This window comes from Bufo bufo, chromosome 3 (assembly GCF_905171765.1).
Source record: "Bufo bufo chromosome 3, aBufBuf1.1, whole genome shotgun sequence".
Classification (NCBI taxonomy): Eukaryota; Metazoa; Chordata; class Amphibia; order Anura; family Bufonidae; genus Bufo; species Bufo bufo.
Genome location: NC_053391.1, coordinates 509,160,407 through 509,175,406, shown reverse-complemented (window position 1 = coordinate 509,175,406; position 15,000 = coordinate 509,160,407). Strand labels below are relative to the sequence as shown.

The 15,000-nt window shown below is 42.8% G+C and overlaps 1 protein-coding gene across 1 annotated transcript; it reads right to left on the bottom strand.

Annotated features, from left to right (window-relative positions):
• Positions 1-1,932: 1,932 nt before the first annotated feature.
• On the bottom strand, positions 1,933-15,000 carry ACOD1 (aconitate decarboxylase 1). The gene is made up of 5 exons (XM_040425342.1): positions 14,934-15,000; positions 14,041-14,202; positions 11,832-11,921; positions 5,653-5,858; positions 1,933-3,899 (listed from the first exon to the last, which is right to left on the bottom strand). Exons 1-5 carry the CDS (start codon positions 14,946-14,948, stop codon positions 2,948-2,950), a joined length of 1,425 nt encoding a protein of 474 aa, XP_040281276.1. The 5' UTR covers positions 14,949-15,000; the 3' UTR covers positions 1,933-2,947.

Genomic DNA, 15,000 nt, shown 5'->3' with positions numbered 1-15,000 from the left:
CTAGAATTAAAGTACAGTGAAAATGCTGGGCCCCGTTACATGAAGACTGTGGGTAGTCAGGGACATTACAAGGGTCTGTGGGAGGCACTACTGGGGACATATCTAGGGCAGTGGGGGACACTACTGGGTACATTACTGGGGCAGTGGGGGACACTAGTGGGGACATTACTGGGGCAGTGGGGGACACTACTCTGGGCTGTGGGAGGCACTAATGGGGGCAGTGGGCGACACTACTGGGGACATTACTGGGGGCAGTGGGGGACACTACTAGGGTCTGTGGGGGACACTACTGTGGACATTACTGGAGGCAGTGGGGGACACTACTAAGGGCTGTGCGGGGCACTAATGGGCAGTGAGGGACACTACTGGGGACATTATTGGGGGCAGTGGTGAACACTACTAGGGAAATTACTGAGGGCAGTGGGGGCATTACTGGGCGACCAGGGGTGTGACAATTGCATACACAGAGGGTGCAACCGGGCATGGCATGGGGGAGGGACCCCTATCCAAAGTTTGCCATGGGGCCCATAGCACTCTAGTTACGCCACTGTACATGAGGTAGTGGTCATTGTAACTGTCTGCAGTATTATACATGAGTGAGCAATGAGTAAAAACATGGCATGGGTGGGGGGGTCAAATAAAGAGAAAAGTGGAGGACATCTTTACCACCCCATTCCAGTCTCACATTGTGCACTTTTATTCCTTGCTGTTAGGGGTTGAAGGACCTGTGATGATGTCACCACAGGTCCCTGCTGATGCACCTTTTAGATCTGGGAACTACACCATTCTTGGTGCAGTTCTTTTGATAGATCGTGCAGGACCTATGATGTTGAAGATTATGTCATCACAGATCCTGGCAGATGCACTGTTCTAACCTGGGAACCACACTATTCTCTGTGCAGTTCTCTTGCTAGATGTACAGGACCTGTGTGTCACGAATAATGGGGAGAGGAGAGACACCAGAAAGACAACAGAAGGGATAGGAAAAAGAACTAGGCCTCAAGGCTAGGGAGAAGGGAAAGGTCACCTCCTAGGAAACCCCTAGATTTGGCCCTGACTCCTGTCAGTATGTATAGACCCTAAAGGTGGGAAAATACATACGGCGAAACCTAAACCCTAGGAGACATGATAAGCCCTAGAGGTAGTGAAAGGGAATAAGATTACTGGTTCCTTCCCAAGTGAACGAACCAGCGTCTCACTGAGGCCTAGTAACAACAAGCACAAGGGAACAACCAAATACAAGAGCAGAGCAACTTATCTTATAGAAAATGGATTATCAGGAACACAGATGAGGTCCACACACCAACTCTTCCAAATCCAAGCAGAGAATATCAACCGCATGGTATGAAGTGTGACTCAAAACTATATAGGAAAGCAGTAATGACCGCCAGCTGCACCTGACAAGAGGTGTGGTCATTACCAAACAACAACACTGAGAATCTGTCAGTTAACCTCACGTGCAGTCAGTCCTCTGATCTTCTAACCTCTGTCATGGAAGGTACCATGACACTGTGATGACATCATCCAAGGTCCTTTAGCTTTCTCCATTGAGGATAAGATTTTAGACTGAAGATGGATGGTAGTATTGAAGGTAATTAGGGGCGGGTCTTATCCTCCACTGCGGGCCCCCTCTCCCCACGGGCCCCATAGCACCTGCCTTGTCTGCCAATATGGGAGGTACGCCACTGAAGCTTTATTTGAATAACCCATTCTAAACCCTTTGCAAACAAACTTCCCCCACTAAATAACCTCTTTAATATGATGAGCACTTAACATTTAGATTTTTTTTTATCATTAAATAAGTATGACATAAAAGTTAATCAAAAAGTTAATTACAAATTTCACACTGAAATGTAAAACAATGTTTACTGTCTAATTCAAGCCATAATAATGATAATGATAATGTAGCACTATTCGAGGATATGTAGAAGAGCGAAATATGACATAGAAAACAAATCACCAGAGTACAGTACTATTAACTTGTCAGATAAAATTTAATGGGTTATACTTATAAACAATAAGCTGACCTTTTTCATTCAAAGGCCTGACAGTTTTGGAGATTGCACAAGTATTTTTACATAGCAATAAAACATATATAATCAGACATACAGTGTTACAGAAAGAAACAAAATGTATTACAATACTGATATAAATTATCTAGTATCATGATAAATATCATTGCTATATACATATTACAGGTATTAACATTTAGGAATTTTAAAATAATTTTCTTCTACAATTGTTTTTAGCAAACAAAAATTAGTCCAAAGGATAAGTTTTTCAGACCAGATCTGGAGAGATCTGATTCATGGCTATTGATACTTTGCATCACATTAACTCAGGTACTCTCTCTATATACCCTGTGTATTCCTGTTCATGCCTTCATAGCTGTAGTGTGCCCCAGAATCCAGGATACAGGATTTGTATCTAGAGAACATCCTGTAGCCATTGATGAAGTCACCTTCAACCCAATATATAAAAAAAACTTTGGGCCACAGTTTTTTATAGAACTGTGCTAAAAGTGAATGCGTCTTAGCTACAATTCCAGAAACAACCCATGGATACGAGTGGGGTTGTTTTTGTGGAAAAACCTCTTTAAAACAAGAAAACCTAGTAACCATTTGAAGATTTAGATTATGTCAGTATAAAAATGGGGGTCATTTACAAACAGACATACGCCACTTTTTGGCATATATCTGTCGCAGATTGTTAAGTAAAGGTTATTTTTGCCACAATCTGCGACCTTTCCCAGCTCACACCAGGTCTAAGAAAGGGGACGTGGTGTGGGTGTGAAAGGGGGCAGGCCAGCAGGCCCATTTCATTTATCATTTTCTATGTCTGTATATGCCAAAGTCATGTAGAAGCCGGTGCATCACCAGCAGCTAAAGGGGTATTAACTGGAGTCTAAAATGCCAGTCCTAATAAATGACTCCTAATATCTGTATCGTTATATTTTGTTAGACTGATCTTTCTTGCCAGTAGCCTGACTTGGTCTTAGAAATGAGCAGAGCACTGAGCAGTCAGGTAGCTCTTCCAGCTTGTTCACTGTCTCCACAATGCCTTCTACTCTATCCTCAGAAAGCACTGTCAACGCATTAGACCTGAATTTTTTTACAAGGTCTTCATTGCTCAGTGGTTTTCTCCAATGACCATAGAATGTGTTACACCTCTCTGTAAAGGTGGTTCCATTTATCATTGTAACACTCACCTCACTATACAGTTTCTCAAAATTTGGTTGATTATCAGAAGGGTGAACAATCTCTATTTTATTAAGTATCTTCTGTAGTTCTGGCCTGGAAATATTCTGGTTACTGAAAGACTGAATGGACACAAGTCCATCTAGTAGAGCTGTGCATGCATTGAACTGGAATGAATGGCGAGCTTCATGTTCTGAATTTGGTATGGGACGACTCACATACTTAACATCTGGGATTTTAAGAACAATATTCTGAATATTATCAATGGGAAGTGGTTCATTTTCCCTGGCTATGTGCTTCCGTACTGCACATGCTGCATCTGCAACCCAGTGCATCCCGAGGTGAGCAGGGAATCTTTTAATAGCCACGTCTTGTTTCTCTAGCAGCCAATTGTAGGATTCCAGGGATGGCAAGGCTTGTGGGTTATAGTCATTGTAGAAAGCACCAAAACCAGACTCTAAATCCAAGATGTGTTTATTCCCTTCAAGACCTAGGAATGCAAAACAAGCAGCTTCCAGGCCATGTCTGCCTGCATTACCTATGTGAAGGGGCTTGGTTTGTGTCCCTGCATTGGCCATAGGAGCCCCAGAATACGATGCAGCAATAGCTAAGGCTTCTCTGCACTGAACCTGATCCAGACCAAAAAATTTAGATGATGCTGCAGCACTTCCCATAGTGCCAACCACAGCAGGAGGGTGAAATCTACAGAAACAGAGGAAAAACAATAAGGAAAATTGTGCATAATACATTTGACACATATAAACCGCACATGTAAGCCTAAAATGTTACAAAGTATCTATAAAATATATTTATCTTGGGCATTCTACCCAGTGGAGTCACATTATTATGATCACTTCTTACTTTCGAAGTTGGCAGCGCACAGTTCATGAAGGAGGTCACGTTTTGTGGGTATATAAGGTGTGAGATAGGCTGTCTGCACACATATCCCTCCTTGTTGTCATGGATAAAAGGGGCTATTTATCAGTGTTGCAAAAAGGGATGATAATTGGCTTTTGGGCCAAGGGTGGCAGAATTTCTGAAATAGTTTATGAAATGTTGGCATGCTGCTGTGGTGAAAGTATATCGTAAGATAACAAATGGCACCATTGTGAATAAACGACGTGGAAGCTCCAGAGTACCACGTGCCACTGATGTGGGAGGTCAATGTTGACTATGAAGATTAAGGTTCAGATAGCCTTACGGCTAATGGGTTCCCGTTTAAGGTCTATTTTAAAATATAACATTTATTTAGTATTCTTTAAAATTAACGGGAAAAAGAAAAGAAAAATTTAAAAGTTCTAATGCACTGGTGCTTGATAACAGTGAATTACTCTGTTAATTATATCCACTGCTTATATTTGCAGTCTCTGTCTTTAATGTATCTACAAATCTAACCTGAGGAATTGATATAACTGAAATTCCCTGCTTCAGTATAGCAGGAGTATGGCGGGATAAATCACTATCAGTCCCGCATCATAATGAATAGAGTGTGTGTAGCTCTATCCCTTTCTCCTCTTTAGGATAGAATGTATCTATTTGTCTCGGCTGACCCAGTGTCTGCAGCTCACCGGGGCCGGACAACAAGCACACCGCACTGATCTAAAACCTAAGCTTGACTATGAAGATGCGCAAGGGCGAACCGACATGCTACAGTGGAGAAGCTCACCACCAAAATGAACAAAGGGCTACTAGACGTGTCTAAAACAACAGTTCTACAAACCCTACTGTCTATGGGACTCCAAAGCAGATGAATGGTTACTGCACCTCTGCTAATGGAGTTGCATCGGTAGAAAAAGCTTACATTTTTGCAGCAATATCAAAATTGGACTGCCATTAGTAGGCAAAGGGTTGCCTTCTCCGATGAGTCTCGCTTTCTGCTTCATCAAACGGATGGACATTGGCGTGTCAGGCAAGAAACATTAGAGAACAAATACCCTGCAACTACTGCTAGAAGAACACAAGCTGTTGGTGGCAGTGTTATGGTCTGGGGAATGTTACTGTGTCATTCTCTGGGCTCAGTCATCCTTGTAGAAGGCCATCTCAACAGACCATGCACAGATCTTCCAGCAAGATAATGTGACATGTCACACGGCTAGAAATGTTCGTCATTGGTTCGGAGAGCATGATCAAGACTTCTAAGTACTACCCTGGTCTCCTAATTCGCCAGACTTGAATCCAATTGAGCATCTGTGGGACCACCTTAATTGTTGTGTTCGTTCTATGGATCCTTCCCTTCACAGCCTCCAGCAGCTGTGGGATGCACTGCAGTCAGCATGGCTCGAGATACCTGTGACAACCTACAAGGACCTTACTGAGTCACTCCCAGCCTGTCTAGCTGCTGTCTGTGCTGCCCATGGCGGTTACTCTGGATATTAGCTAGTGGTCATAATAATGTGACTGCACGGTGTATAAACATGATATAATAACTGCTTTAAGTGGAATTAACATTACATACCTCTTTGGAATATTGCTTGCTTCATTAGAAAAGTGCATGAGTCTCCCTTGCACCTCAATGCCAACATTAAATGCCAAAAGAAAATCTAATCCAGATTTCTTGTGATGTGAAGGTAAGGTTTCTGAAAGTGCAATCAATGAGGGCAGGACTGCCCCAGATGGATGAGTGGCAGGGTGCCAAGTGTCATCAAAGTCCATTGAGTGAACCTAGAAAATAGTGAATGCACTTCAGTTATTAAGAAAAAAAAAAAGCCAACAATATTATCAACTATTTACAATATTCTTAATGGCCTCCGTACTGTCAACAAACTTTACATAAGTCAATTGTACAGGTGACTATAAGAAGCTTTGCAATATATCTTAGGGCTCCCTGTACACAGTGCCATTCGGAAGCATGTGCATTGCTGCTCATTGCCAGGCTACAATCTATACAAGCCCTTTGCTTCAAAAAGCATGTACAGGCTCAGACCAGCTAGTACAAGTACAGCCCAGCAAATAGCGACAATCCACATATGGATCCCACTGCTGAACTGCATTATGTATGGCCAGTCTAAGGCTGGAGCTACGCCTAGACTTTCTGCAGCACTTGACGGCCGTCTGAATGAGCCCTAAAGATGATGACGAGAGCAAGGCTTAGAAGGAGTGAGTAGCAGTGAAAGATACAGATGCTACTCTTTGAATTCTATGAGTGAGCTGCCAGATGTCGAAAAACACATTTTTCTCTGATAAGATATATTACACACTTTCTTATATTCATTTGTACTAATGGTTTATGCAACTGCAACTGTCACGCCCTCTGCATTTTGATTGACAGGGCCAGGTGTGATGACGTTTACACTGCCTGGCCCTGTCAATCAAACTGCAGGGGGCATGATAGTTGCAGAGAGAGATGAGGCTCTAGGTATAATAGCAACTCCCCCGTTGCTCCTAGAGGCTCATTTGCATATATTAAAACTTTTTTTTTTATAAACATGGGACCAGCAACGGAGATAGCATAGATTTCAAGTATAACTTATGCCAGCTTCCTAGCATAAATTATTTTTGGAACAGTAGCAAGTGGAGCACATAGCCCCCAAAAAGTTGCAAATGTTTGAGCAAGTAGGGTGTGCACCAAGATTATTTAGAGCCACTTTTTTGGCGAACGAGAGCTGATAGACATAGGCCTCCCCGCGTGCCCCCCCACTGATTCCCCATTAAAACGCTGGACGCCACCACTGCTAGTACAGTGGCAATCTGTCAGTTTTGCCAAGCTGAAAGTACTGCCCATGCTGCCCACCCGCTTCACTACGGGCTGCTTGGCAGTTGGCAGCCAAGTGAATCTTCCCTCGCCCACCTCAGCTGCTATTGGAGGGAGAGGGCAGCACTGCCTTTGGCTTCCTGTGTATTTCAGCCTAGCAGGGCCTGCAGAGGCAGAAAAGAATGCGGCTTGGGGATTTAACATCAGTAAACATCGTTGCGTGCCTGTCCCCCTGCCACCACGCCTAGAGGAAGAAAGCATGAGGACAGAGCACACCAGAACTGTAAGTTCCTTTTCTATCTGCGATGCACCCCTGACCAGCGCCCACTGCGTTACATGCACCCCTGACCAGCGCCCCCTGCGTTACATGCACCCCTGACCAGCGCCCCCTGTGTTACATGCACCCCTGATCAGCGCACCTTGAGTTACACGCACCTCTGACCGCCGCACTCTGCGTTACACACACCCCTGACCGCCGCATTCTGCGTTACAAGCAGATTAAGTAGCATTACTTACACACACCAACAACACTCAAAGGGTTATTTCACAAAAGGGTGAAGAGTTTGGAGAAGTCAGGAGAAGTGAACAATATAGGACAAAATAGCTGAAAAAAATTCTCCAATTCAGCTCACTTTCCTATTCAGTTATGTTGTCCTAGATTGTTCCCTTCTCCAAACTCTTCACCCTTTTGTGAATAAGCCTGTGAGCGTCTGTTCATTGGTCTTCTTTAGTGACATGTTTAACATATGGGATTATTTACACAGACCTGGTGTTTGCTGAAACTATAAAGAAAAGTTTTCGAGAGTGTTTCTCTCTTTCTCAGGTCTGAAGCAATACTGAAGAAGAAAGGAAAACTCTTGAAAGCTTGTCTTTTAAGTATTAGGTTAGTACAATAAAAAGGTATCCCTGCATACCGCAATACTCTCGTATTTTGTAATCTTATTTATATATACTTAAATACTATAAAAAGTGATTTTGTAGAAATTTTTTTAAATTCCGTTGAAATTTAAAATGCACTGTTTTTTGTGACTTCAATGACGTATTTTACAAAACATACAATGCACTAGGTGTGGCATTTTGCAATGTAATGAGTAGAAAAAATTACACAAAAATGCTGTGAAAAACAATTGAAATTCTTGTCATTTAAGGCTATGTTTGCATTTCTTCTATGGTCTCTAACGTATACACAATGACACATACCGGTACATTAAATGGATGCCTCTGACCTATAGGATTCTATTGTAAAAAAAAAATATATATATATACACTTTTACTTGATGCTGTTGTATGGAACATCGCAGTTTGACATATACTAGACAGATGGAAGCTAAGGAAATCAGCTGGGAACTTTCTGTTCCCCTATTTGAGTTTTTTCTGCAATTTTTTTAGCTTTACAGTAAAGGTACCGTATATACTGTGCTAATTATGACTCACATTGGATGGTTCCAAACTCTTTCCAAATCCACATATTGAGCAACTGTGAAAACTACACTCATTGTAGAATACTTGCTGGTGCTTTCTAAGGCTGCTGTCACATTCTGTGTGACGGCTGTATCTGCTGGACCGGCCACCGCTCGTCTGAGCAGAACTCACTGCATCCTACTGATCTATTATCATGTGAGTGTCAGCCCGAGTGGAAGTCTACTGTCCCGTATTTAAATGATGCTGTGACTTAAAGTACAGTAGACCTATGGTCGGGCTAGATTATATCTGGGAAATTCTGCCTTCACTGGAACCGTGCATCAGTCCACCCAAAGCTGTGTAAAAGCAGTCTAAATCGCTACTGACTATTTATGGGGTCATTTATCAAACTGGTGTAAAGTAGAACTGGCTTAGTTGCCTATAGCAACCAATCAGATTCCACCTTTCAATTTCCAAAGGAGCTGTTAAAAATAAAGGTGGAATCTGATTGGTTGCTATGGGCAACTAAGCCAGTTCTACTTTACACCAGTTTGATAAATGACCCCAATAGTCCTTACCATATGCTCTCATTTCAAATTAGCCTGCAGGGTAGTTTGCAAATACAATAAATACCTAAAGATACAAGGATGAATAATCCAGCAGCATTCCAAATAAAAAGGAATCTTTATTAGGACACACTCTAAACAACAAACTTCTTCCCCTTTATACAGGCCAACTCAGCAGGCAATTACTGGAAAAGAGCTATTCCTACCTGATAATTGCCTGCCCATCAGAGGAGGTGAGAGCAGCATTTATATGCAGCAGTCATCTCCTTTGTATAGAGATTAGCTTTGGCTACTGTGATCGATCATTTCCATAGAGAATCTTTGTTTCTGGACATCAGATTACTGTGTAAAGAGAATGATCTGCTGCCCAGAAACGATCATTTTGCTCATTCATTGGGTGATCAGCAGCACCTTTACACAGGGCAATTAGGTTTCCTTTGAATGCTCCTTCCCAATGATTAGCACGATGATTGGCCTGTAAAGGGAGCCTTAAAGGGAGCCTTAAAGGGATTGTACAGGCAGTTTATATTGATGACTAGGGATGAGCGAATCTACTTCAGATGAAACATCCAAAGTCAATTCGCATAAAACTTAGTTCTAATACTCTAAAAGAGCAGGAGCTCCGTACAGTATTAGAATGTATTGGCTCCGATGAGCCAAAGTTATTGCTTCGCGAAGTCTCGCGAGACTTCTTACAATAACGTCATTAATTAATTTGTACTGTAAAAAAACATTTCCCAAACATTTCTGTGTTGCCAAATATGTGTGTTTTGCAAGAGACTAGACTAACCCAGTACATGTGTCACAATAAAGGAAGCATACACGTATTTTCTGTATTTTTACAGCGTTGTCTCTTGGCATAGTTATTACTAAAACTGTCTTCCTGTAACAGAAAACACCAAGGCTATGAAGGCTGTCTTCCTTGACTTGAGATATCACCCCCATTGTGTGAAAACAACATGATTTCATATATGGACTATTATACCACATAATCCCTAGTCTCAGTATCACAGCCGAATAAATGTCTGAAAAATTTACAATTGGGTCTTACTATTCCCCTTGTTATTGGGCGAGTCTATATACAATCTGGTTATGTCCAATGAAAGATGACATTGTCAAAATATGTAATGACGCACCCCTAATGACAAGGGAAACAGTTATACCCAGTTGTCAATCTATTAATACAAACCCTTACGTATCCTTATCCAACCCCTGAAATGCACCCAGACCTCTAACACACAATGTACTTACCTCGCTATCGAGCACCCGCATCGTTTCTGAAGCCCGCACGGCCACCGCTGCGTCTCCCCGTCGAGCAGATGAAAACATCCGGCATCGGGGGGGGGGAGGGTCTTAGCCAAAAGCAGGCCGCGATCGGAACGAGCCTCCCTTGCGTCACCCGTGATGCTAGGGAGGCTCGTCCCCGTCTGCTATTGGCTGCTCCCAACCTCCCACCCCCCATGATGGATGTTTTCGTCTGCGTAACGGAAAGATGTAGGGGCAGCTGTGCGAGTTGAATAACCCCTTTAAGGATTAATAGAGGAACACCAAAATGCATTGTTTTATGAAAAGATGTCCTAGAACTGTTACTTCATGTAAAATATAAGTATTTGCTAAAACAGACAAGACAGGAGAGCTGACAGACCCTATCTAACCAGGGCCGGCACAACCATATTGGCGAACTAGGCGTTCGCCTAGGGCGCCGGCCTGCTGGGGGCGCCCTGGTGGGCTCCCCCTGACTGGGGCTGCAGCCCTGGGCGACAGGGCGAGTGGCTCTTGAGCCGCCCCCAGCGCCGTTACAGGGGGGCCAGGAGGTGGAGGTCCTTCATAAATATGGCAGAGCAGGCATCTGCTTACCCTGATGGCAGGTGCCTGCTCCGCCAGTAAATTAACGGAGAAGAGGAGGCGGACGGCAAGGGAGGCTGTTCTAGCAGCTCCCCACTCCTCCCTTGTGCGCCCTCTGTGATGCCGGAATATGACGTCATTCCGGCCCCGGCATACTAAACGGCGCGCTGGAGGACTGAGGAGTTGCACCACACTGGACCCCAGGGAGGTGAGTGTTTAAGTGTTTGACTGAGTGAGTGTCTGCCTGTGTATTTATGTCAGTGAGTGAGTGTATGTATGTCTGTCTTTCTGTCAGTAAATGTATGTGTGTCTGTCATTGAGTGTCTGTGTGTGTATGTCAGTGAGTGAGTGTATGCCAGTGAGTGTGGATGTCTGTCGGTCAGTAAGTGTCTGTGTGTTTCAGTGAGTATGTGTATGTTTGTCAGTGAGTTTCCGTGTGTGTGTGTGTGTATTTCAGTGGGTAGGTGTATGTCTGTCAGTGAGTGTCTGTCAGTGAGTGAGTGTGTCTGTCTGTCAGTAAGTGTATGTGTGTCTGTCAGTGAGTATGTCTGTCAGTGAGTTTCTGTGTACGTTATTCAGTGAGTGTCTGAGTGTATGTCTGTCTGTCAGTGAGTGTCTGTCTGTCAGTGAGTGTATGTATACGTCATTCAGTTAGTGTCTGAGTGCGTGTCTGTCTGTCAGTGAGTGTATGTCTGTCTGTCAGTGAGTGTATGTCTGTCTGTCAGTGAGTTAGTGTCTGAGTGCGTGTCTGTCTGTCAGTATGTGTGTGTGTCTGTCAGTGAGTGACATGAGGGGGCGGCAAAATGGATCTTTGCCTAGGGCGGCAAAAATCCTTGCACTGGCCCTGTATCTAACATATATAGAAAATACATGTATGTATCCATTATATATTAACAATACGTCATTACATAAAACAGTTTTAGGTCCAGGATTGTAATAATTACAAAACAAATGCCAATATCAGCCTATAGAAGCAAGCCAATACCAGCAGGCCGGTTTTATTTCACCCCCAGTTGCCTTTAACACTCCTTGAACAATTTGCTCACATTTCATGATGTATTATTACTACACCATGGTTAGTGGCAACTGAACATCAATCAGAGATAATTGTATGTAGGAATCATTTCTTACAGCAACGCCATTGACAAAAGAGGCATAGAGCGGAGGAAGACGGAGGTCAGGCTGGCCCCAGACTGTGCTTGAAACGTCAGTGCTGTAAATCTGAAATCAATAAAACAAGTGATCATATAAATAGGGGAAAGAAAAAACTGAAAAGTATACAGAGAAGAGCTGTCACTGACAATGGGAAGCATCAGCCTGTATTACTATGAAAGCAAATTACATCTAATTGTAGACAGGAGCTCTCCAAGTATAACTGGTAAAGTATTTGGTAGGATCATGTTGGCTGGCATTTCTGCTAGTTTAGCTGCCTTCCCTGGACCTCTCTCTTAGTAAATACAGAGAAGACATAGGGGATCAGGACTGCCAGCACTTAGCAGTGACTGTAAGTGTAGAGTAACATAGCATACCTACCGTCAGCGCAGAACGCTGCAGCACAAACCAGAAAGATACAGAGAGAAGCGGGGCTGCGGCCTTCTGTACTGACAGTAAAGGCTCCTTTACATAGGCCGAGCAACAGCCAGATAATTGCTAACATTCCTTCATAGGAATGCTCATTAGCGATTATCTCCCATTGTAAAGGTGCCGCCGATTACCGTTCATCGGGTAACATGCTTGTTTGTGCAGTCACCTTAATCATCGTTTGCCGGCATCAGAACGTGCCATCTAACAGCACTCTGCTGCCAGCAAACAATGATTCTGTATGGAGATGAGCGATGGCATTAGTGATCGCTCCTCCCCATACTGGGGAGGAGATCGCTGCGTGTAATAGCAGTGGTCTCCTTCACTGACAAGCAAGCAATTGCCAGGAAGGAATGCTTCCTTCCCAACAATTGCCTGCTCTCTTGAGCAATATAAAGGAACCTTAAAGGGGTATTCCCATCTCACCACTTTCATTTCCTGCTGTCTACTTTTGCGCATCCTTGTTCCCCAGCTCTGAAGCTATGTGGCCGGTACTCTTCCTCTTTTATCACATGATGTGCACAATATGCTCCTACAGAAACTTGTAACAGCAGTGCTTTAGGAGATTCTGCTCCTTGTAACCCCTAATAATGTTATGTCAAAAAACACCAGCACAAATGTGTGTGTGTAGGAGCCCTATTCTATAAATGCCATTGGGGCCTATGGTACAGCAGTTATGGGAAGCGTGTTGTATGTCTGCATTTAACACTGATGCAGTGCACTCATAGGTTCTGCTGTATGGAATTGCATGCCCTATGTATAACATTTCACTGTAGTCATGGTTTCTGTGATCTCAACTTGGGAAGTTAACTTTTGAAAAAATGTAGTTGGTAAAGAGGAAACATCAGAACACCAAAAAAATGACCATATACAAAAGCGTATGCATCATGCGTGGAACCATGACAATAGCTGCAAAGATAAAGGGGGTCAGTCAGCACATCCCAAAGCGCAGGGGCACGTTGCTATGGCTGAGAACAAGACTGTTAAACAAAACATGCAATGCAACAGCTCACTGCAAACCAAATAAAGTACAAAATTGCATCATAATTGCAAATGCTATACTAATAAGTTAGAGATGCTTGGCAAATCGATTTGTACCAAATTATTTGAGCCCGTCTGCCGCACGTCAAGGCGATCTCTAGTTAGACGGGTTCCTAACACTAAATTTTACCTGTTATGTGCCATGACGGCTATTATATAATTCAGAAAGTGCAGGTTCCACATGCATGCTGGATCCGCCTGAATTTCTGTCATTTTTGGTGCCAAAATGGCCTCCATTATATCCACGGAAAGCAGTTACCAGCATGCATGCCGGGCCCCATGTGGAACCTGCACTTTCTGAATTATATGATAGCCGTCATGGCACATAACAGGTAAAATTTAGTGTTAGGAACCCGTCTAACTAGAGATCGCCTTGACGTGCGGCAGACGGGCTCAAATAATTTGGTACAAAACGATTTGCCAAGCATCTCTAACTTATTAGTATAGCATTTGCAATTATGATGCAATTTTGTACTTTATTTGGTTTGCAGTGAGCTGTTGCATTGCATGTTTTGTTTAACAGTCATGACAATAGCTGAACCCAAAAAGGAAAGCCACTAGAACCACTACTTTTTGGGTTCCGCAAAGAGGAAACATCTCACTTAGGTGTGCACAGTGTATATATTGTTTTTATATAAATAGCCCCTATTTCATAAATGATAGTTAATTTTAGTTCAGATCCCATTATTAGAATGTACAGTAATAAATAAAGTCTTACTTTGCTGTACTGCAATGCCTTATGAAAGACTTCTGTTGTGGTACCAATCAAGCCGACTCCCAAGGTGTCTAAAATCATACGCTTGCTTCTCCGAATCAACTCTTCTGTTAGATGACTAGTGGTCAGACCATGTATAATCCCAGCAAAACTCCCAGTGACTGACTGGAAACAACATGAAAGCAAATATGCTGACTGTACAATCTGCATGGTTAAGTCTACTGCATCAGTCAAATAAAGTTCTTACAGGGGGTTCCTACAAACCACATTTATCACCTCTAAACCTTGACAGCTTCCATCATTTCAATAGAATTGCATGGAGAGATACAGCAATTGCTCAACCACCCTCACCATGGTCTTATTGATGAGGAATTAGGGACTTGTGATCCCTGTCCAAGTGTTTCCTGGGGTTCCAACTGTTGGTCCCCCAGAGTTGCTTGCATTTATCTATAACCCCATTACATAGGGCAAAAGACTGTTACAGTCCGTTATATCACACTATCCTCTTCTTTCCGGTCTTTATAGTTTATGGTAATTGAAATAATACAAAATATGAACATAACTGGTTACATTTCAACAGCTGTAAACAATATAAAACACTCAACAGTTACCCAAATCGACATGTACAGTCACTGACTGAGATTTTGTTAGTTAACTGATATCACACATAGTTCGGTTCATTCTTATAATATTAGATTTATTGCATGGACAATTATTCATAGCTTGGTGAAATTAGTTACATGTACAATATACAGTACTATAATACACTAAAAGCAAACAGCAACCAGTTGCTAACCAGTAAACCATGTTACAAATAAAATTCAAGCAATGTTATTGCTAGTTGTGCATAATACAATACTAATAATATCCATAGTAGAGTAAGGGCAGAACAGTACCTTAGTCGCGAGCATGTTTCTTAGAATAAATGAATGCTAGTGCTTTCTGACCTAGGTTCCTCTTCTC